Source organism: Protopterus annectens, chromosome 3.part1, assembly GCF_019279795.1.
Source record: "Protopterus annectens isolate FY-2018-M chromosome 3.part1, PAN1.0, whole genome shotgun sequence".
NCBI lineage: Eukaryota > Metazoa > Chordata > Ceratodontiformes > Protopteridae > Protopterus > Protopterus annectens.
The window spans coordinates 1,841,841,885-1,841,867,090 of NC_056732.1; the positions used below are offsets into that span (position 1 = coordinate 1,841,841,885).

The 25,206-nt window shown below is 42.8% G+C and overlaps 1 protein-coding gene across 1 annotated transcript in view; it reads left to right on the forward strand.

Annotated features, from left to right (window-relative positions):
• LOC122798741 (zinc finger protein 271-like) overlaps positions 1-25,206 on the forward strand; it is a 113,098-nt gene that overhangs the window by 33,683 nt on the left and 54,209 nt on the right. The window contains exon 2 of the mRNA XM_044067842.1: positions 24,720-24,846. Coding sequence (XP_043923777.1) covers positions 24,720-24,846 — 127 coding nt within the window. The remainder of the gene's footprint in view (positions 1-24,719; positions 24,847-25,206) is intronic.

The following is a 25,206-nucleotide window of genomic DNA, read 5'->3' on the forward strand; positions in this document are numbered from 1 at the left end:
GGAAGGGAAGCTACCTTGCTTACCAGTGGGAGTGGGAAGCATTAAGCTGCCTTTTGTCCAGTTTTGTGAGGTTTCAGCCAGTAACTAGTAGTTTATTGGTCGTTTTGGGCCAGTTTCTACTTTTTCCAGCCCCCTGGTATAAAGCAGCTTAAACGCGTTAAGCTGATTTAGAGCGATTTAGCGAGCTGCTACTGTTGCACACTAGGGCAGTGCCGGTTAAGCAGGTTTAAACTATCCGAGCTACCTAAAGTCCACTCTTCAAATTTTCGCTTAAAACTACCTGCCTCGAACTATACTACTGATCAAATCAGCGTATCCTATAACTAAAAGATCAACTCTACTTGACTCCAAGTAGACTATTCTCTATCTATTAAACCTAGCACTTGCTCCTACAGTACTTATTACCTTGATACGGCACTCTTGTCATAGATAGTACCCCAAAAGGCAACCCCCATTTCTCGGTCACCCACGTCCCCGGAATCTTTTTAAAGTTTTTCGTCTACCCTTCTAGCATGTCGAGGGATCAGTTGCTAGTGTCCTCTCCTGCTCAGCTGGTGAACCTGGGAATATTGAGGCAATGTTTCAATTGCCTCATGTACACAGACAACCCTTTCCTCCTCCCACAAAACACAAATACATGCGAGAGATGCAACTATACGGCCAAACTGGAGGCTGAGCTCTCTCAACATAGGACTGGCAAGACCAGTCAGGAGGAGAAGGTTACCACACACACTATAGACCCAGTCTCACATAGTACCATTACAACCTCAAATCATACACATAAACACACAAAGACATACTGGAGGCTCTGATCAAAAATCTACCAAAACAGCAGAGGCCACCAAAGCAGACACCCAAACAACCACCACCTCAGAACACAACACCCGCAACACATAGACCTCACAGTCAGAGTGTCAAACAGTCACAGCCCTTAAGGCCAAACACAATGCCAGACACACTAGTCATTGGTGACTCCATAGTCAGACACACTGATGTCCCGCTCACCAGACTGAGTAAGGAGAAGGTCACAGTAAGCTGCCTGTCGGGCGCTAGAATCCGCCACATAACGCAAGCACTCAGGTCTCTCAACAGCAGGTACAAATATGACTCAGTCATTGTCCACGCTGGTGTAAACGACCTGAGACGTACCTCCTTGGACTACATGAAAAGAGACATTGAGGAGCTCTCTGATTATGTAGCCCAGGCAGGTATGACCCTGACCTTGAGCAGTATCCTACCTTCACCAAGAATGATGCCACAATACAGAGATAAGATGATCAGCTTTAACAATTGGCTTAAACACTGGTGTCATTCAAAGGGGATCCAGTATCTGTCTGCCTGGGATGACATGCTGGACAAGCCACGCTGCTTCAAGGGACGGCTTGCACCTGTCACCCTGGGATTCCGGATATTGGCAAAGGCTCTTGCCACCCCATAGTGCCTTTTTAGGCAAGGCTCAAATTCTAAACCTACCACCCTAGAACACAAAAAGGAAAAAACTAAGGGTAATGCTGCTCAATGCCAGAAGTCTAAATCTCAAAATGCACGCACTCGAGGCCCTTCTCAGTATGGAGAACATCGATGTCTGTGCTGTGACAGAAACCTGGTTCAAGGCTCCTGAGAGCACCCCAGCTATCAGGTTTTACCTCATATCATGCGTTCCGCCCCAAAATCCGGACAATACCAAGAAAGGAGGGGGGGGTATCCATATTCATCAAGGACACCCACACCTCAAGACTGGTGGCAACGCACGATGCATCGGAGACCATCCAGGTGCAATTAACCATAGGCAAGACTGTTCTGCAAATTGTAGCATGTTACAGGCCACCCTCACAAACTCAGGAAACTCACATGGCCTTCCTGAAAACACTAGAGGGATAAATGTATCACCAAACACCATCATACTAGGTGACTTCAATTACCCTAATATAGACTGGGAACACTACTCAAGCCCAAACACCCTAGCCCAAAAGTTCCTGGAATTCATAAACTCAAATGCCATGGAACAACTAGTCACCATCCCCACAAGAGGAGATAACATACTTGATCTCATCATCACGAACATGGGAGCACAATGTTCAACACCGAAGTATACCCCTCACTGGTGAGATCAGATCACAAACTAATCTCACTGGAGGTCCTCATCCCACCTCCACCCGAAATAAAAAGACCACAGTAAAGAACTTCTCAAAAGCCGACTTCACACTTCTAAAGACTAGTGTGGTCTCCTTTCAGGCCCCGAGCGCGGAAAACAATACTCAAGCCGCTGAATCACTTACAAACGCCTTCTACCAGCACCTGCAGGACTGCATGGATAAGGCAATCCCAAGCAAAACAAAGACTCTTTGTACCAAAGGCAAGCGTCCAGTCTGGTGGACCCCAGCCATAAACAAACTCTACAACAAAAGGAGGAAGCTACTACAAGATAGAGCAAAATCCTTAAAAGGTAAGACACCCTTGATCACTATAAGTAAAAACTAAGAGCTCTCATAAAATCATCCAAAGCAAATTTCGAGAGAAAAATAGCTAAAGACTCAAAAGACAATCATAAGGCCTTCTTTAGCTATGTTAGAAACCTAGGAGGAAACTCCCAGATATGCTCAGAACTAGTTCAAAATGATGTGAAGATTACTGATCCTACAGACATTGCCAACATACTGGCTGACAGGTTCAGTGCAAACTTCTCCCCTCCCCAAAAGGAGAGATATCTATACCAAATGAGTGCAGCCCCCAAATATCTCCAGCTCCCAACTGAGAACTGCTCCCTCCAAAGCAAAAACACAGCATCCATGGGACCCGATGGTGTCCCCGGCTGTGTGCTCCACGAACTCAATGAGGAATTAAACCCACAGCTAGGACAGCTGTTTAATCAAAGTCTTACCTCTGGATACGCACCCAGGAGTGGCGCACTGCAACTGTGGTCCCACTTCACAAAGGCGGTGCCTCCACAGACCCTGGAAATTACCGCCCATTAGCTTGACAAGCCTTATCTGCAAAGCCATGGAGAGGATCATAATGGACCTCATAAATAAAGACATAGGGAATTTGCAGACTTTGGATCCAACCCAGTTTGGCTTTGTCAAAGGCAGATCATGCCTTTTAAACTTGGTTGACTTTTTGAAACAGTCACCAAAGCCATTGATGAGGAAAGGCAGTCCATACAGCCTACCTCGATCTGGCTAAGGCCTTCGATACAATACCCCACTCGGGTATCATTGAAAAACTCATCAGCTTAAATGTTAACCCATACATCACAAGATGGGTTGCAAACTGGCTGAGTGACAGAACCCACAGGGTCAGAGTTGCTGGCGCCATGTCAGACTCAAAGCCTGTCACAAGTGGTGTCCCACAGGGCTCAGTCCTGGGCCCACTCTTGTTTGGCATCTACTTTTCCAAGTACAAGCAAACACAGGAGGGTTATGGCTGACAAAGTTTGCAGATGACTGCAAACTGGGCGCCATAGTAGAAAACACATCTGACACAGATATCCTTCAGAAGGGTCTCACAGAAACGGATAACTGGTGCCAGAGCCACGACCTAAAGTTAAATGCCAAAAAATGCATAGTCATACCCTTCGGGAAAAACAAGGTTACCCCTAGCTACCAAATAGGTGGCAATCCACTGAGCACAGAAGAAGTTATCAGGGACCTGGGGACCCAGGTTGATAGTAGTCTGTCATTCGACACCCATGTAGCTAAAGTAGTTAGGAAGTCCTTCTACATTGCCCACCTTATCATGAAGGGATTCTCATCTAGATCAAGGGAGGTCATAGTCTCCCTTTACTCATCACTCATCAGACCAATGATTGAGTACAATGCCCCATTCGGAATGTATCTGACCCGACACTTGCAGCAGCTGGAGAGGCCACAAAAGTTCCTCACCAAAAGGATAAAGGGTCTCAAAAATCTGTCCTATGCTGCCCGACTGAAAGAACTCCAGCTCTATTCAGTCGCCACGCTTGCTCAGACGTGACCTTTGCCTAACATACATGGCCATGTCTAACCCAGATTTGATGAATATGCTTCACCTCAAAAATCTAGATCCATCAGAGCCACAAGGCCGGAGACTTAAACCTCGACACGGCTATTAATAGGACGTGCTGGAGGGATAGATTCATCACCCAAAGACTCCCTATGCTGTGGAACAAAATCCCGGTACATGTGAGGCAGAGCACCTCGCTGGCCTTGTTCAAGAGAAATCTTGACCAATGGATGGGAGATCGCAGATATACCCCAGGAATTACCTCAGTGTCACTGCTCGACAGAGGCACAGCAAAATAATGGGTATAGTTCCCCATACTAAAGGGGTGGCGTAAGCCACAAAACAATGGGCTAGGCTTATAAATGCCCTCGGGCAGATAGCCTAGTATGAACCTATGAACCTATGAACCTAAGCCAATCTAGAAGGTTTAAGTTCAGACAGTGGTGTGTTATGTATGCTGATCCTGTGGAAAATCTGGCTATATGATTGTAGCAGCATGAGAGCTTGTTAAGGACAGTCTTACTCAGGGTCGTAAAAAGTGGGGAGGCATATAGGAGGGTGGAAAGTAGGTGTGTGTGTGGGCCAAAATTGAACTATCTTGTGGAGTGAGGAAGTGTTTAATTTTGTATAGAGAGCCAAGTTTTTTGTTGCCTTTTTTAATAGTCTGATTAATATGGACATGGAACTTGAGGTTATTATCAACTGTAACACCTAGGAGTTTGGTAGAGGTATCTGGGGCATTAGTAGTGACATCATTGGATGTTATGATGAAGGTAGGTGGGGAAGTTTTATGAGAGGGGAGAAAAGCAGCAGCTTGGGGTTTTTTTTAGGTTTTAATATGAGACATTGATTTAACAGCCAATTTTCAACAGTGTTAAAGACATTTTGGGATAGTGTTTGCAGTTCATTGGGGATGTGGCTGAGCAAATCAATGTGGAGTCATCCGCATATTGAATGCAGGTTGCTGATGGGATGACTGCATGTAGATCATTAATAAAGATGGGAAATAGAAGGGGTCCTAATATGGAGCCCTGGGGAACACCAAGGGTGATAGGCAGGAGTGAAAAAAGCTTGTTCTGCCATAGAACAGCCTGCTGCCTACCACTCAGGTAAGATTGGAACCACTGGCTAGCCTGGGCATCTAGTGGGATAGTTTCTAATGTGTATATGAGAAGTTGGTGGTTAACCATGTTGAACACTTTGGAGAGATCGAGAAAGACAGCCAAAGAAAGTTTATTGTTATTTCAGTTTTGATTAATAACATTTGAGAAGAAGAGGAGGGTGCTGTTTGTACTGTGGAATGGTCTAAATCCATGCTGCGAATCAGCTAGGATATTATTCTGGATAAGAAAGCCCAATGGTTGTTTATAGATGCACTTTTCCATAATTTTAGCCAGGGGTGACAGTATAGCTATAGGTCTGTAATTTGATAGTTCAGTGGAGCTGCCACCTTTATGGAGAGGAATAAGATGGAATATCTTCCAGATGGAGGGGATGGAGGCTTCTGACATGGTTCTGTTGACCAGGATTGCAATGGGGTAAGCTATGGCATCTGCAGCTTTTTGTAGATATTCTGCAGGGTGGAGGTCAGCTGTAAGGGTGGTCGGTTTTAATTTTTTAATTAGGTCTCAGATAAGTGATGTGGGGACTGGTTGAAAGTTAAAGGAAAGTTCAGAATTAGGCATGGTGTTGTTTAGATTGGGGTAACCGGGAGGTAGTTGGCTAGCTAGTGACTGGATAGTTTCTGTAAAAAAACTGTTAAAGGTATTGGCGATTTCCTCTGAAGGTTTTTGCATGGTGGCCGAGGGGGTAAGAGTAGTGGATTGTCCTGGGTGTAGGTGCTTGTTTATGCCTGCCCAAAACTTGTGCGGATTGTTTTGATGGCTTCTGTTGTAGATGACAGTAAAAGTATTTTTTATCTAGCATTGTAGATTTTTTTGTGTCATTTCTTATTTATCTATATCTGAGTTGATCTGAGGGGGATTTTGTTGTACATCATGTGGCCCAGGCTTTGTTTCTTAGTGAGATCTTCTGTCTGGTTTCTTTTGAAAGCCATGGTGCGACTTTAGTTTTGGTCCTAATTGAGCATGCAGGTGCATGGGTGTCAAGGATGGCTAGGAGTTTGGTTTTAAAGTATAATACAGCTTCTTCGAGTGGAAGATGTTTTAGTACTGTCCAATTACATGCCTTAAGTTTGTTTTGGAAGTTATTGGGGTTGAAGTTTTTATTATTTCTAATTATTTTATAAGCCAGTTGGCAGGGGATGTCAGTCTTATGCCTAATTATAAAGGTAAGTAAGTGATCACTTATATCCTCAGGAAGGGTCCCAGACCTGTACATGTGGGGATGACTATTAATGAGTATCCAGTCTAGGGTACTATCTATAAAAATAAGCCACAGCAATAATAGAAAGTAGATAGCCACAACGGGAGACTCCTTCCTGTCAATAAACAACAAAAATATGTAAACTCAATCTCCTGGACAGGAACTGGAACGGCAGTTTACAAGATTCAACAACGAATAGAAAGTAATTCCATATAACACTGTATTGTAAAATAAAGCTTCTTTTATTCGAATACAGAGTAAGCTCTTTCACCATCAGGCTTCTTCAGACTACTATACTTACACAATTCATTGGCTTTATATAATAATATAAATTAATAAAAACAATTGACATCTGTGTTCCCTATTAACTTTTAAAGTAACGGAACACAGAAAATAGCTCAGTAAAAAAATGAGCATTTCCAAATAAGTTAAACCTAGTCTCATTCATCATAAAAATAATACATGATAGTTTTACACGAAGACATTGGTTAAATACTTCCTTATGTTTCTTTATAGTGCGACTACCATCTGTTTATTATATTCTAACTCTATAAAAAATCTCTGATATATCCTATAACTCACTAAAATGTCTGTTAAAAGAACAGTAACACAGAAAATAACTTGATAACAGACAGAAATATACATAAAAATCTAAACACATTGGTTAATAATGCAACTAAATACTGTCCTTGACTCCATAAATATACACAAAAATTTGATTTTAAACTAATTGATTAACATTTGGGGAAATCCGTTACTGTTCTTTTAACAGACATTTTAGTGAGTTATAGGATATAACAGAGATTTTTTATAGAGTTAGAATATAATAAACAGATGGTAGTCGCACTATAAAGAAACATAAGGAAGTATTTAACCAATGTCTTCGTGTAAAACTATCATGTATTATTTTTATGATGAATGAGACTAGGTTTAACTTATTTGGAAATGCTCGTTTTTTACTGAGCTATTTTCTGTGTTCCATTACTTTAAAAGTTAATAGGGAACACAGATGTCAATTGTTTTTATTAATTTATATTATTATATAAAGCCAATGAATTGTGTAAGTATAGTAGTCTGAAGAAGCCTGATGGTGAAAGCGCTTACTCTGTATTCGAATAAAAGAAGCTTTGTTTTACAATACAGTGTTATATGGAATTACTTTCTATTCGTTGTTGAATCTTGTAAACTGCCGTTCCAGTTCCTGTCCAGGAGATTGAGTTTACATATTTAGGGTACTATCTATATTGGTAGATTTGCTGATCCTAGTGGGGGAGGATATGATTTGTGTTAATCCTTGTAAACCTACATGGCTGGTAGGAGGTTCTGAGGAACAAGTAGTCCAGTCGATATTAATGTCTCCTAGAACAATGGTTTCTTGGGAGTAGTTACTAGATAGCCAAGAGAGGATGTTTTCTAGTTTACATACATTATTGGCTGGGGGAATATAGACACATACAATATATATACTTTTATTTTTGTTAATTTGAAGTTTAGAAATGAGGATTTCAACATTATCAACATGGGGTGGTGGTGGGGAAACAGAGGTCAGATCTAGGGTGGATTTGTATAGTACCGCTACCCCTCCATCCTTTCTACTGGTGTAGTCTAGCCTTAGTATGTTATAACCTGGTGGTATAACCTAATTATCTGACACTGGTGGTTTTAGCCAGGTTTCGGTGAGACATAGTATATCTGGGGAATGTGTGTCTAAGAGGGCATTCAGGTGGTGGACCTTACTATTTATACTTCTAATATTGAGGTGACTGACCAGGACTGAGTTCAGGGGTCTGTTTAGAGTTTGTATGTTACTAGGTATAGTAGTATTGGGGGTTGAGCTGACTAGTGTGGTTGACCCTGGATTTGGATGGATGTCCCCATCTCTTGTGAGATTGCATTGAGATCTATTTGTGAGCTTCAGGAATTTTATTATTAGTCTTAGATAACTTTTGGTTTTGGGGCTGATATATCTCTGTCTAGTGGGGAGGTGGAATTCTGTGTTCACGGAGTTGGGTATGGGGGGTGCTTAAGTATTCTAATTTATTTGGAATTATTGGAGTGGTGGTTTGGCGTATTGGGTAGTGGAAACCTAAGTAGACCTGATGTTCATAGGCGGTGAGAAGATATGGGATAGTCAGCAAGGGTAGTACGTTGTAGAATAGTATAATTTTGAGCGGTTTATCTGCTTGTAACTGAGGCATTGTATGATTAGAGTTTGTCAGATTGGTTGAAAAAATAGGGAGTGTCCTTATATTGACTCAAGAATTGCTGATTGGTTCTGGAAAGAGGAGGAATGTATATAGAGCTATACGTTTAGGCCTATTAGGGGGTGGGTGCAATTTGGGGGCATGGTGGGGTGCAGAGCAAGCTCTAGCTCAGCAAGGGCGAACAGAGCGGAACTTAACCTGACCACAAGATTTGTAGAGCCTGTGTGAGCTATGTCAGTACAAAAGGATTTTTATTTTAAAGTAGTAACTTGTTCTTTTTTGCTTTCAATATACAATTTTAGGTAAATATGCTTTTAAGAAGACCCTTTTTACGGCTGTTTGTACTGTTTCTACTAGAGATGCTCCATATCCATAAGTCTAACTCCTAGCACATTACCAGCTTGATAGGCCTAAATCTAATATGTGACATCAACAAAACCTGCTGGAGAGACAGGTTTGTCTCCCAGAGGCTGCCCCGTCTCTGGAACAGACTTCCCATATATATATATCAAACAGAGTACCTCGCTGACCCTGTTCAAGCACAGCCTTGATAAATGGATGGGAAACCACAAATTTGTCCCAGGGGGTTCCACCTTTGTCCCTCATTGGCAGGGGCGACAGGTACTGACTGAGGTTCTTATTTGGGCATAAACTATTGGCTAGGCTTGTAAGGGCCCTAGGGCCATTAGCATAGTAACCTCCTATGATCTATAGTAATTCAGCTCCAAATCCCACTGCTGAGACAGAAATTTTCTTTGAAGGTTCCTTTTCCTAGCTGCAGGTAGTAAGTGAGAAGAAAAAAAGAAAAAAAATAAGAACTTAATGGCATCAGCAAGGTCTTTAAGCAAGACTAATGCCCATCTCTGAAAATCAAGCTAGCATTTCAAGATAACTCCTCCAACCTTCATAGCACAGGAGACAGTTATTTTTATGTTTCATGTGAAAGATTCAAAATATCAGCAAGAGAATGAGCTTTGTCAAGGCTGGACCCTTCAACTTGGAATCATCTTCTCTTTGGCTCTGATTAACTGTTACGGTGCAGTGTGATTGTCCCCCCTCCACGATACAAGCAAAACTGCTAACTGACTTGCCTGTGCATACTACTTCACCAAGCAGGATCGTGACTCAAGCAATTCAAACCATATGATAAAAGCAAAGTAGTTTAAAACAAATTAATTGCTAAGGTGCAGTGTACTGCCCCCCCCCCAAGATACAAGCGATACCACTAACTGACTTGCCTGTGCATACTACTTCACCAAGTAGGATCGTGGCTCAAGCAATTCACACCATATGATAAAATCAAAGTAATTTAAAACACAGTATGTTATATATTCCAACCTTTAAGTGCTGCAGAGTGTAACTTAAAGCCTATTTCACATTGTGATACATGGTGCGCACACTAACAGAGAACGCTATAGTTACCAAGTCCCCTTCCACTCCATACCCCTCAAACAGCAATATTTCTGTATTTTCCTGTCTACCCGCATACTCTGCTTACTTTTCACTTTCTCTGCTACTGACCTGCTGCATTGTACAGGCTTAACAGTTTTTTTGGCTGGTCTGCCATGTGGGTTAACCCGCTCTGTTTGCCTTTGCTCCACTCAGGCTCACTTTGATCTCCTACCCCACCCCCATTCCCACCCTCCCTAAACGTATAGTCTGCTTGCCACACCCACAAACTATTGACTAGTCATGCAATACAGCACAACCCACAAAATTATCTACTAATTACACCCAACAATAAATCAACTCCTCCTCCTCCAACATAACTACTCACACCATTACCCTCCTCTCATATCCTGTCCTCACATTACCAATTTAGCCTTCCACCAATATTATACTGGCTCTATCCCAATCTATATCCTCACCCCATAAAACTCCTACTCCGTATAACTCCTCACCACTCCTCTCCCACTGCACTAAGATTAAAACCCAAACCTCCAGTCACTTCACTTACAAGAATCCAAAGCTTCATCCACACAAGCTACAGTATCCATAATAAACTTATATCAATCTACACCATTGTATTTTCTCCTCATGCTAATTAACATCTTCCTCACCAAAATGCCAATCCTTAACAGCAAACACTTTAACCTACTAAACCTACACACAGCCACATGAAACACATTAACATTATTGGTGGATACATCCCACCTGGGAACAATACATCCACACTAGAGAATATACTACACTGGACCTTCATTGCCCTCCCACAAGAAACAGTCCTGATGGGAGACTTTAACATTGACTGACTTGCCTCTTCCTTCCAAACTAAATCAACTTATATCAACCTGCATGTGTTTATCCAGATTATCACTGCAACAAGGACTGACAGGACTTCCAAACATCAGTCTATCCTTGACTGGATTATGACTGACAGACCTACCCATCCTTCACAATCTGGCTTGTCTGCCAAATGGCCTGAGTGACCATCAGCCAACTTTCCTTGTAAGACACCATATCCATCTCAGCAACCAGACCACCTTCCGTTTAATAAGGGAATAGAAAAAGATTCAACCCAGATAGCTTCATATCCTCGCTAAAAAGTGAACCCGTCAGACAGATCGCCCTAGAATAATCTGTTAAATTCTCTATCACCAACTTCCTAGGTATACTAAACTGTCATGCACCCCCCCAGAGCTGTTAGAGTCAAAGCTAATTATTCACCCTGGTTAAGTAAAGAATGTAGATCTTTGCTGAAAGCAAGAGATAAAGCTTGAGAACTATTTCTTAAAAACAGATCCAAACCCTCAAAACAAACATTCTGAGAATTTAGAAAGAAAGCAAATAAATTAGTTAAACTTGACAAAATCAACTTCTGCCATAATATTAAAAAAAACAATAAATACCAAAATAACCCACAAAAATTTTGGACTGCCATAAATAACATACTTCTCCCAGGTAAATCCAGTACACCTTCTCCAATGTCAACCAGTAGCTCTGACAACATAACAACCCAATTCAGTAAATACTTCATAGAAACCATTCTTGCCCTTTCTAATTCTCAGAAGTCCCCCACAACTGCGAATCCTTCCATAGCATAGAATAACCCCAACCCCTTTTCATTACAACCAGTTTCTGTAAACACCATAAAAAGATTGCTAAAAAACTAAAACCAACCACACTACCTGCAGATAGACTTCCAGCTGACTACCAACAAATTGCAGCAGATGCATTAGAATACCTAGTAGCCATACTTATACACAGATCAATATCAGAAAATCTTGCCCCTGATATTTGGAAAATCGCCCACATCCTACCTTTACATAAAGGTGGTAATTCTACAGAACTGACCAATTATCGTCCAATCACTGCTCTACCCTCCCAGGTTTAAAACCCCACGTTTGCAGTTTTCCCACCTTTCCTGTAACTAGTCTAGTCCAGATACAGATTTGCTGTATCCAGGACTGTATGTGAGCTTCTGAGCCCCCAAGCCTTTCTGTGTTGGAGGGAAGCCTTCTAGCTGATCAGTGGGAGTGGTAAGCACTAGGTAATCTATATACCACAAGAGGAGTGGTTTCTGGCCCAGAAATTGTAGCTTATTGGCCGTTTGGGCAGTTTTTCCATCTCTTTCAACTTTCTGGTTTAAAAGCCAGCATTTGCGCTTGTTTCCCGCCTTTCCTGTAACTAGTCTAGTCCAGATACAGATTTGCTGTATCCAGGACTGTTTGTAAGCTTCTGAATGGTGCCAAAGTCTGATCTTCAATTTTTCCCTTAGATCTGCTAGTTTTCTCCTCTCCTGCACTTTTACTGGCTTATTAGTTTAGCACTTTACCAGAATTCTTGTAGCAATTATTGTAGCACACAAAAGTGCTACCAGCACTAAACATTCTACAAGGAAACAGCTCCAGTACTTATTATTAATGCCCACCCCTCCAGGCATGTGTAAAGGTCCGTTTCCTGTGCTTTCTCCTATTAACTTGGTGAACTTGGGCATCTTGAGGCAATGTAGCAACTGCCTTATGTACACAGACAACCCTCTCCTCTTACCTCCAACACTCAGACTTGTGAGAGATGCACTTATGTATCCAAATTGGAAGCCACACACTCTCCAGCCAAGACCAGAATAACTGGTCAAGAGGAGAAGGTCAACACTTGCACCACACCACATGGAACACACAGCCCTCCAGAACACACACCAGCAATGCCTTCACATAAAAATACAAACCACACATGCACCTTTATGGAAGCTCTCAATAAAAATCTACCCAAACAGCAGAGACCTCCAAGACAGAAACGCACTCGACCACCACAACACAACACTAATCACGAGACACATAACTCTCCTAAACAGTGTGCCACTCAACCAAAAGCAAAACAGCATGCTCAACACACTAGTCATAGGTGACTTGCTAGTGAGGCACACTGCTGTTCCACTCACTAGATAGAATAAGGACAAAGTAACAGTCAGCTGGCTGTCAGGCACCAGGATCCACCACATAACTCACCCACTCAGGTCCCTCAACAACAGGTACAAATATGACTCTGTCATTGTACATGTGGGTGTGAATAACCTGAGATGTACCTCCCCAGACTACATGAAAAGAGACATGGAGATGCTCTCGGAGTATGTAGCCCAGGTGGGTATGACCCTAACCCTGAGCAGCATCCTACCATCACCCAGAATGATACCACAGTACAAGCAGAAAATGATTGATTTCAACAATTAGCTAAGTTTCTGGTGTCATTCTAAGGGGATAAAGTATCTATCTACCTGGGATAACATGACTGACAGACCTCAATGCTTTGCCAGAGATGGCCTGCATCTGTCACCCCTGGGCTTCTGGATACTGGTCAAGGTTCTTGCCACCACTTTAGTGCCTTTTTTAGGTGGTGTTCCAAAGACCAAATTACCACCATAACAGCTACAATCAAATGCAATCTGAGAGTCATGCTGCTCAATGCTAGAAGTCTAAATCTCAAAATGCACTCACTTAAAATGGAGAACATCGACATTTGTGCTGTAACAGAGACCTGGTTCAAGGCAGCAGAAAGCACCCCTGCACTACCAGGCTGTAACTCATTCCACACCTTTCGGCCCCAGCACTTGGACCAAAGCTCCAAAGGCGGTGATGTTTCCATATCCGTAAAAGATGCACACACCTTCAGACTGGTAGCCCAACATAATGCATCTGAGATACTTCAGGTGCAGCTAACATTGGGTAAGACAGCGATTCAGGTCGTAGCCTGCTAGAGGTCCCCGACCATGTCCCAAGACTCACACTCCATATTCCTAATCACCTCGGAGAATATTAGGGTCCAACCTAATACTGTCATACTGGGGGACTTCAACTACCCCTCCATTAACTGGGAAAACTACTCATGCACCAATACACTTGCCCAACGTTTCCTGGAATTCATTAATTCCAATGCCCTGGACCAGCTCGATGTTCATCGTGCATACAGCTGCAGTAATCACATATGGGTTTTCAGCCGTCAGGCGGTCCCTCGGTCGGCCGAATTCCAAAGTCTTGGTCCGGCGTCGGTTGTCGTCGCTTTCTCTTCTGACGTCAGAGAGGCCAGAGTATATAAGACACAGCCGACGCCATGTTCTCCAGTCTTTTTTGCCGCGCGGTGCCCGAAGCAGAAGCAGTTCGCAAGTGCCGGTCGGCCAGCTCCTGAATTACGAAAATTTTGGAAACCGAAGTCTTCATTAAAGCTAAGTACCCCGTTGGGGAAAATTTTCTTGCCTCAGACCGATGTCAGAAAAAGTTAATAATTGTATTTCTTGTGGGAAGCAAATACTGCATAAGGATTTCCATTCCCTCTGCATACCTTGTTTGGGCCCAGACCACGATGTCTCGGGCTGCCGCTTTTGCGCTACCTTCAATAAATGCACTATTAAGCGTCGGGCGGAGTTCGCCCAACACTACTTTGGTAAAGCTTTTGATTATAAAATGTCGTCGGACACTCCGACTACCGTTTTGTCCAAAAAACGCAAGGAAAAGGACCGACATGCGAGGCCCACGGTCCCCGCCGACACCATGCCAAAACAGGCTACACGTGGTCCGGTTCTCAGCGAGACGCCTTTGCAGTCCCTGACTACCGACGACACTCCTTTGGCGGTGTCCTCTGTACCCGAGACCGCTGGGACCTCGGCCCTTTCCCAGACTACAACCAAAGCCTTTGCTAATGTTGAGCCTACTAATGTGGACAGGTCCACCTCCACCCATGGTGTCTTTAGGCCCTCATCTTCTTTTTCAATTAAGGCCTTTACTAAATCCAAAGCAGCCAGGCATCCCACGAGGCCTGTTGCACAGGGCCCATCTCCAGGTCCCATGCCTAAAAAACAGATGCTTAAAATGGCTGAGGATTTAATAACTCTTATCAGAGGTTCTCAACCCCCTCCAGACAAGAGACCCAGAGTGGAGGAAGATTCCCCCTCTTCTGATCAGGGATCCATTTTATCAGAACATTCTGATGCAGAGGAACACTCTTACTCTCCTTTTGAGGATTCGGATGCAGAACAGTCCATTCCTTCTGTATCCCCTCCTGAGGATTTTTCCTTTGGGGAAACCTTGCACACCTTGAGGGAACACTTCCATTGGGAAAGCCAAGACTTTTCAGATTCCAAGAAAAGACTTAGGGAATTTCTTTTGTTACCTCAACACAGACCTCTGGCTATACCCCCTGTTTTGGACATACTGGATGATGTCTATTCGGAGGCTTGCCTTAACCCGGATTCTCTGCCTCCTGCACCAGTCAAACCTGATAGGTATTACAGAGTACCCAGCTCTCACCAATTTCTCTTCAAAAGCCATAATGCTGACCCTGAAACCATTTCACAAGGGCCCAAGGGATTGAAGGCCTCCACTGCCAAGAATCCACTTCCTGCAGAAAGGGAATCAAGATCTTTAGAAAGGTGGGGTAAAAAGGTATATACCTCGGCCACCCTAGCCATGAGGGCCTTAAATTGTCAGTTTCATATGCTTAAATATCAGCAGTTCCTACTATCACAATTAAGGAACAAAATGTCTCAACCTGAACAACCAGATTTAAAGGAGTTACAGGATATGATGCATAGTGCAGAGCAAGTGGGTAAACACACTTTACAATGTGGTTATGATGCCCTAGAGGCTTCTAGTAGAGCAGCTGCTACGGGATCAGTCATTCGCAGACATGCTTGGCTTAGAGAACAAAACTTGCCGGATCATGTGAAAGCTAAACTTCTAGATGCTCCTTTACAAAAGGATGTGCTGTTTGGTACTAATGCTGAGGAGATATTACGGAAAATGGAAGAAAAAGCCAAATCCATGCAAACTGTCAAAACCTTTTTCCAGGTCCAACCACCACGTTTTAGCAGAAATTGGCCTTCAAAGAACTGGTCCTTTCCAGCCACTGACAAGCCCCAAAGAGGTAGATACAGACGCACAAGGGGCAGAGGGCAATCACAAGGATCATATAGAGGACGACAATGGCAAACTCCAGCGCCAAGAGGTGGCGAGGACAGTGCACAACAATACAGGAAGCAAACCAATGACTCCCTCATTTCCATGCCAAGCACAGCTCAGCTGGCAGCACCTTTGGGAGGAAAGCTAGCATTATTTGCAAACAATTGGCATATTGTCACAACAGACAAATGGATCCTGGACATTATAAACAGAGGCTACAAATTTCATTTCCACACTCTTCCAAAAATGAGAGGCATGCCAAACCTGCCACAGAATCAAAGGGCAGAGGCACAACTGCAAATTTCAAAGCTCTTCAGCATGAGAGCTATTCAAGAGGTACCTTCTCACGAGCAAGGTCAAGGTTTTTATTCAAGGCTTTTTCTGGTACCAAGGAAAGGAACCGACTGGAGACCCATTTTGGACTTATCCATCCTAAACACATTTCTACTCGTACCAAAATTCAAGATGCTCACATTACAGCAACTTCTTCCCATGCTGGGCAAGGAGTTTTGGCTGGTAACATTGGACCTCAAGGAGGCATACCTGCATGTCCCAATCAGACAAAGCTGCAGAAGATACCTCAGATTTCTTGCAGGTTCAATCCACTATCAATTCTCTGCATTGCCCTTTGGCTTATCTACTGCACCCAGAGTATTCACAAAGTGCCTGGCATCAGTAATTGCCTACTGCAGACTTCAAGGGATACAAATTTACCCTTATTTGGACGACTGCCTGATCCAAGTGGACAGCAAGCACATACTTCTGGAACATCTGACATATGTGACACGGCTATTGCATGCTCTGGGATACACAATCAACAAAGAGAAATCAAGGCTAGCACCATCTCAGAAAATAACCTTCCTGGGTGCCAACTTGGACACAAACACCCAGATGGCCTATCTTACGCCAGAAAAACAAGGGCAACTATCTCAGTACTTCAGAATACTAGCAAAAAGTACCAGGCTTACTGCAAGGAAAATCCTGCAGGCTCTGGGATTCATGGCATCTTGCATTCTTTTAATCCCATGTGCAAAGCTGCATATGAGGAAACTTCAATGGTACCTAAAAAACCTATGGTCTCAACACAGTCACAGTTTGGAAACAATACTACCAATAATTCCATGTTTGCAAAAGGAATTTCTATGGTGGGCCCAAGCATGTCAAGCAAACACAGGCCTCCCATTTTGCAAGCCTCAAGCAGAGCAAGTTATCACCACAGATGCCTCAGATTACGCTTGGGGGGCACACATGACGGAAAGGTGCATCCAGGGCAAATGGTCCCAAAAAGAAAAGCACCTCCACATCAATCAAAAAGAAATGCTAGCAGTAATAAATGCAATTACAGCTTTCAAGGACTTCCTGCATCCAGGACAATTACTCATAAGAACAGACAACACCACAGTAATGTGGTACATAAACAAACAAGGAGGAACACATTCATACCCCTTGTGCAGACTAGCCATGACCCTTTGGAACTTGGCTCTGGAATGGCAAATCGAACTTCAAGCACAGTACCTGCCAGGATTGGAAAACACGCTGGCAGACAAATTAAGCAGAAATATGACAGATCCACACGAATGGAAGTTACATCCGCAGATGTTTGCAGAAATAACCCAAGTGTGGGGGAGGCCAGACATAGATCTTTTTGCCTCCCACAGGAATCATCAATTGGAAAAGTTTTGTTTGAGGACCTTTCATCCAAAGGCCTGGAGAGTGGACACCCTTTCATTCAGTTGGACAGCATGGACAGTTTACGCATTCCCCCCTCTGCCTCTTTTGCCCAAGGTACTTTTGAAAGCAAGAACAGACAGACCGAAGATGATACTGATTGCTCCAGATTGGCCAAGGCAACACTGGTACCCATTGCTGAGGAGCCTAACACATACTCCTCCCTGGTCCCTGCCTCTAATGCCACTTCTGCTGACTCAGCACAGTTACAAAACTCTCCACAGCCAGCTGAAAACACTCAGTCTCGCTGCATGGAAAATTCCTTAACACCACAACAGACCCTACTCTCCAAGGAGGTGCAGGATGTCATTTTGGAGGCCAGAAGACCATCTACTAGAAAGGCTTACTCCATAAAATGGAAGCGGTTTTGTTCTTGGAATGCGAAAAAAGGCCAGGACCCTAGAAAACTGAACTTGCCTCAGGTATTACAGTATCTAGCTGAGCTGCTGAACAGTGGACTTTCATTTTCCTCCATAAAAATCCATGCCTCAGCTATTTCTGCAGAATACAACACGGATCCTCCTTTATTTTCTCACCCACTCTTATGACAGTTCCTCAGAGGGGCTAAGAATATTAGACCACCAAGGAAACAACCAATACCAGCCTGGGATCTTAACTATATACTAGAAAAATTAACATTGCCTCCTTTTGAACCAGCTGCCTCAACAGATTTGCAATATTTGTCCTGGAAAACTGCCTTCCTTCTGGCTATCACTTCAGCTCGTAGAGTTTCGGAATTACAGGCCCTCATTGCGGTGCAGCCCTTTCTCATTTTCCATCAGGACAGGGTCTCCCTTCATACCAACCCATCATTTATACCTAAAGTGGTATCTAGGGTAGCTTTAAATCAAGCCATACACCTTCCTACCTTTTACCCCAATCCTCAAAACAAAGGGGAAAGGCTGCTACATTCCTTAGACATCCATAGGCAGCTACGTTACTATTTGGACAGAACAAAGTCCTTCAGGAAATCAGAACAACTTTTTGTGTCTTATGCTGTAGGGGCTCAAGGGAAGCCAGTTTCCAAGCAGACTATTTCAAAGTGGATAGGCCACTGCATACGGTTTTGTTATTCCTATCATGGGAAATCTGTTCCTACAGGTATCAGATCACACTCCACCAGGGCCACAGCTACCTCTACAGCCTTCCTCAGAGGAGTTCCTACCAAAGATATTCTAGAGGCAGCCACTTGGAGTTCTGTACATACCTTCACAAAACACTATCACCTGCCTTTATATTCCAGAACAAGAGCAGGCTTTGCCACTGCTGTTTTGCAGGGCATTCTGGCTCAACCCAGTTCCTCCTAGTACCTACCACCCTGTGCGTAGCTTTGGGATTCTACCCATCTGTGATTACTGCAGCTGTATGCACGATGAACATAGTACAGTTTTGTACCTACCATAAATATAGATGTTCGAGTGCTAATACAGCTGCAGTACAGGTTTCCCTCCCTCCTTCCCCACTTGGTAAAGGCATGGGGCCTAACAACCTCTTCATACAGCCTGACTGGGTTATCCTTCTAAGGTTTATTTGCTTGCAACCACTGTTTTTGGATTTTATTGCATTACATGCATACGCATATAAGTATAATTTGTGTATTGCCTTCTTTCGGGGGGCACCTGACATCTGGGGCAAGAAAGACTGAAGAACATGGCGTCGGCTGTGTCTTATATACTCTGGCCTCTCTGACGTCAGAAGAGAAAGCGACGACAACCGACGCCGGACCAAGACTTTGGAATTCGGCCGACCGAGGGACCGCCTGACGGCTGAAAACCCATATGTGATTACTGCAGCTGTATTAGCACTCGAACATCTACATTTATGGTAGGTACAAAACTGTACTTTCTTACCCCCACTAGAGGTAGCAACATCCTTGACCTGGCCATTAGTAGCATGTGCAACCATTGCTCTACACCAATAGTCAACTCCTCCCTGGTTAGATCCGACCACAAACTAATCACGTTGGAAATTCCCCCCCCCCCCCCCCCCCGCAAAGGTAACCACCATGAAAAACTTCTCCAAAGCTAACTTTGGGCTCCTAAAAACAGAGGTGGCTAACTTCACCCATGCAAATGGAGAATAGTTGCATGACTGCCAAATCATACACCAATGCACTGTACAAACACATACACAAATGCATGGATCTCGCCATACCCAATAGAACCAAGATACTCTCCTCCAAAAAAGGAACCCAATCTGGTGGTCCCCTGCCATAAACAAACTCTACAACAGAAGGAGGAAACTGATGTGGAATAAAGTGAAGTCCCAAGACTGGAAATACTTCCTTATTAGCCTCAACAAAAAGTTGAGATTCCCTCATCAAATCCTCTAAAGCTAGCTATGAAAACAGAATTGCAGCAGATAGTAAAGACAACCACAAGGCCTTCTATAGTTATGTAAAGAATCTCCACGGGAATACCCAGATTTACTCTAAGGTACTGCACAATGGTACCTCCTATACTGAGGCAACAGATATTGCCAATATACTGGCCGGCAGATTCAGTGCCAACTTTACCCCTCTCTCCCCAAAGGACCAATCACAATACCAGTAGATTGCCAGGTACCAAGTATTACTGCTGCACAGGTTAAAACAGCACTGTCCAAGGCCAAGAATACAGCTTCTATGGGACCTGACAATATCCCTTGCTGTGTTCTACATGAACTACAGAGTGAACTGGCACCTCACCTATGTGCCCTGTTCAATCACAGCCTCACCTCAGGCTTTTTCCCTACCGAATGGCACAGTGCTACAGTCATCCCTCTCCACAAAGGGGGAGTGACTACAGACCCTGGGAATTATCGCCCCATTAGCCTGATGAGTCTGATATGCAAATCTATGGAACGCATCATTATGGACCTAATAAACAAGGATATAGGAAATCTCCAAACTCTGGCTCCTACACAGTTTGGTTTTGTGAAGGGTAGAGCATGCCTGCTCAACTTGGTCGACTTCTTTGAGTCAGTCACCAGAGCTGTGGATGAAGATAAGGTGCTTCATACAACCTACCTTGATCTGGCCAAGGCCTTTGATACATTTCCCACTCAGGAATCATAGAAAAACTCACTAAGCTAGGCATCAACCCCTATATCACTAGGTGGGTTGCAAACTGTCTCACAGATAAAACCCACAGTGTGAAACTAGCTGATTCCAAGTCAGACTGCTGACCAGTTATGAGTGGAGTCCCACAGGATTCGGTCCTGGGTCCTCTCCTGTTTGGTATCTACTTCTCTGAAGTCCAGACCAACACATAGGGACTCTGGCTGACAAAGTTCACAGACAATTGCAAGTTGGGAGCTATTATTAACTCCCCAAGTGATGTTGACATCCTACAGAAATGCCTCACTGAGACCAACGTCTGGTGTCAGAACCATGGCCTTAAGCTCAATGCCAAAGAATGTGCCATCATCCCCCTTGGGAAAAACCCAATTCCCTTGAGTTATCACATCGATGGTAGTCCACAGAACACAGAAAGCATTATAAGAGATCTGGGAACACAGGTTGACAGCAGCCTCTCTTTTGACCACTACATTGCCACTGTGGTCAGAAAGTCCTATGTGGCACATCGGATTACTAAGGGTTTTGCAATCAGGAAGAAAGAGGTCATTGTCTCCCTCTACTCTTCCCTCATTAGGCCAATCATCGAGTACAATGCCCCATTTGGCATGTACCTCACTAGACACCTGCAACAACTGGAGAGGTCGCAAATGTACCTCACAAAGTGGATCCTAGGCCTTAAACACTTGTCCTATATGGACAGACTCAAAAAACTCCAACAATTCTCTGTTTCATATTGCCTACTTAGAGGCGATCTCTGCTTGACTTACAAAGCCATGTCTGAAGCAGCTCTGTTAGAAATGCTGCATCTATAGAAATCCCAATCCTTCCGCACCACACGCTCCAGAGACCTCAACCTCATTACCACAATCAACAGGACATGCTGGAAGGACAGCTTCATAACCCAGAGACTGTCCATGCTATGGAATAGACTTCGTATACATGTCAAGCAGATCATCTCACTGGCCCTCTTCAAGAGAAACCTTTATGAGTGGATGGGAAATAGAAAATTCACCCCAGGGATCACTCCAGTGGCTCTACTCAACAGAAGCACTGGGAACTAAGGTCAGGTGGCATGATGCCATGGTAATCCTATGGGCTAGGCTTGTAAAGTCTCCAGGGCCATTAGCCTAGTACACACCTATGAACCTTATCCAAAATCCCAGAGAGATGCATTCACACACAACTGATGGACGACCTGCATATACACAAACATATGTCAAAAACACAACATGGCCTTCTGTCCTTTACTAATACTGTAAACCAGCATAGGAACAACAGCCAGTTTGTATCTGCCATCTTTCTTGACCTTTCTAAGGCATTTGATGTGATAAACCATAATAGACTTGCCAATGTTCTCTTGGACCTAAATCTTAGTCCTCTATTACGTGGTTCAAAATCTACTTATGAGGATGTCAGCAGGCCATTCAGTGGCAATATGAGCTCTCACCTGTTCTTCCAGTTAATATAGGAGTTCCCCAAGGCTTGATACTAGGACCCTTATTGTTCTCTCTTTTTACCAACAACCTCCATACCTCTACTTTACACACTTCAGTGATCCAATATGCAGATGACTCCACCCTAATATGCGCAACCCCTTCCCTACAAGACCTTAACTCTTCAACCCTGCAAGATCAACCACGTCAATGCCTCATTCAATATTATGTCCAAATATAAAACTGTAATCACTCCAGTAACCCATTCTAAACTTCTAGATGTAGAAATTGATAATAACTTGAAATATGATATAGAAGGTGCACAAAAAACTAGGTATCTTATACAGAAACAAACAATTTCTTACAAGAAACACAAAAGCTTCCATCACCTGCACACACCTCTTGCCAACTCTCCTTTATGCATCACCAGTTCTAACCAACCTCAGAAAAACTGATCTAAGCAAACTTGAATCCTGCTGTAACAAGTTTGCCAAATGTGCACAGACTCCTTGTACAGGTCACATCACTGCTTAGCTCTTAGCCAACTGAAGTGGCTTGAACTCCTTCATCAACTACTCTTTACTCAAATAACCTTTGCCCACAGAATTTTGCATCACCAATAAAAACCCTGCTCTCCAGAATCTTCTGCAACCATACTCTAGTAGTAGATTTCTCCATTCTAGTAATAAACTGGACATCACCAAAGCTAACAACTCAGATGGAGAATCCCTCTTCTCATACTACATTCCAAAAATATGGAACACACAACCCATCCAAATATCATCTAACTGATCCATAGTACAATTTAGATATCTAAAGTCACAATTAAGTAACTCTTGCCTCTGTCCCTGCACTTGTCCTAGCTAGTTATTTTATTCTCAAACCAATACAGATGTGTATTTCTGGGACTGCATACTGTGAATCTCCTGGGACTCCACAGTGTGAATCTCCTTAACCAACTTTAAGGAATTTATGTATATGTCTGGTATACAGCAGGGTCACTGTCAAAACTATGGTGAAATGTATCTATCAGCATAAAATACAATCAAAACCACTATTTAATATCTTTATAATGCATACACTGTAGTCAATACTGTTCTTTTGTTAAATTTGGACTTTGTCAATTTGGGACTTTTGTCAATTGTGTACCTTTGTTAACAATGTACTTTTGTCTCTTTTGTACTTCTGCTAATTTTGGAGCTTTTCTCCCTGGGCCTCTGCTGAAAAAGGACCTGTGTCCAGTTGGACTTTCCTGGTAAACAAATATAAAATAATAAATAAAGTCTGCCTACTGAAATCTGAAGCCAAAAAACTGCTAAGAAGTTTAAAGCCAAGCTTAAAGATCACATCATGTCAGACAAGGCGTGCAACTCCTACTATGACAATGAATGTCTCCCATTTTCACTTATGTTACTTCTTGATAAAATTTGATATGGCTTTTATCATCTGTGGACAATTTCAGCCATTACCACCTTGTATTCCTGTATATACCAATTGTATACAACAATGTTCTTTCTGTTTCATATCAGTTCTTTCTATTTAGTCATTGCTGTAGGTGATGTTCTCAAGTTATTGTATGATTGAGAGAAGTATGAACATGCATTTAATTTGTCTTACTTGTACTAGTATAAATCATTGCCTTTACTGCTGTTGATAATGGGTCATGGCTAAAAATGATCAATACACCAACCCACTTCTTTAGCAAACAAATAGCAGTAAATTAAATGAATAGCAGCAGTTAGAATCAACATGTTCCTTTCCCATCACTGAAGAAGGCCCTCAGAAAGCCATATCTAGCAAGAGAGGAATAGAGAAGTAAATAAAGTGATATAATGCAAGTAACTGCAGCAGCAGCTACAAAGACATGCCTTTTCCTTTCCCCTTGTTAACTGAGACTTTTAGAAAACTGGAAAAATAAATGGAAATGAAAAGTGACTGCAGTAGCAATTATAAGAACATGTATGTATGTATGTATGTATGTATGTGTGTTAGAACTGAATACATCAGTGCCTGTTGGGGAGACTTTTAATTCTTTGCATTGTATATGGATGGCAACAATGGTTTCAAGTAAATTACTATGGCCGTTATGTATTTTTTTATCATAATAGGACATCTGAGGTGTGCACATTCAGTAATATTGTGGGTGCATTTAGTGTATCTGGGATGTTACAGGGAAATAATGAACCTTCCAGGAGTGGTGTGGCCCTTCCCCTTCAGCATCAGTCTTCATAACACTCCAGAGTGCTCTGTAGTTTCCATGTAATGTCCACCCTGTGGGCATTTCTGCTGCTTGCATAATTTATTTTTTTCTGTATAATCTATTCACAACCCCTTTCCCCATTTTTGCACACGGGGTCAGGATGTCACTTCAACGGTGACATCTAGAGCCAAAGTTATAGTGGGACTGAGTAAATATAACTTGTCAGCATTGTTTACCATGGTTGGTAACCCACTTCTTGAACTGTTGCACTTTCAGAAGAATATAGTTGGATTAGTAAAATGGAAGATTCATTAATTTTATACTCTGTACTGGTTTGCACATGTTATATTATTTACATACTTGTTATTTTATAAGCAAAGAAATTCTGTCTGCTACCAGGTACCAGAAAACTTTGAAGATGTCGCTGTTGAGTTTTCAGAAGAAGAGTGGACAATGCTTAGTAAACAGGAGAAAGAACTACACACAGAAGTGATGGTACAGAACTTTGAACACATGATTTCCATAGGTAAGGAGTGATCTCAGAGTTGTCATTCATATTTGGGGCATGCAGTTAATTCTCTGAATGGTGTTATGTGAAAGGAAATTATGAATGATTTTTAAGGAGATTTTGTTGTTATTATTGCTAGCTTCTTTTGGAAAATTAAACTGCCATGGGTAGCACAGGTGGATGTAAAAGATCCCATGTTTTTATTGAAAAGAACACGAATTTCAGCAGTACCTGGACCAGATTTCCCTAGTCAGCATAAATGCCACCGTGGGTGTCCCCTGATAAGAGGCCACTAGCCTAATGGGAATAATCTGGCCAACAAAGGACAAATACCTAAATGTATTTTATAAATAATTTTACAAGCAAGAAAAGAGAGAG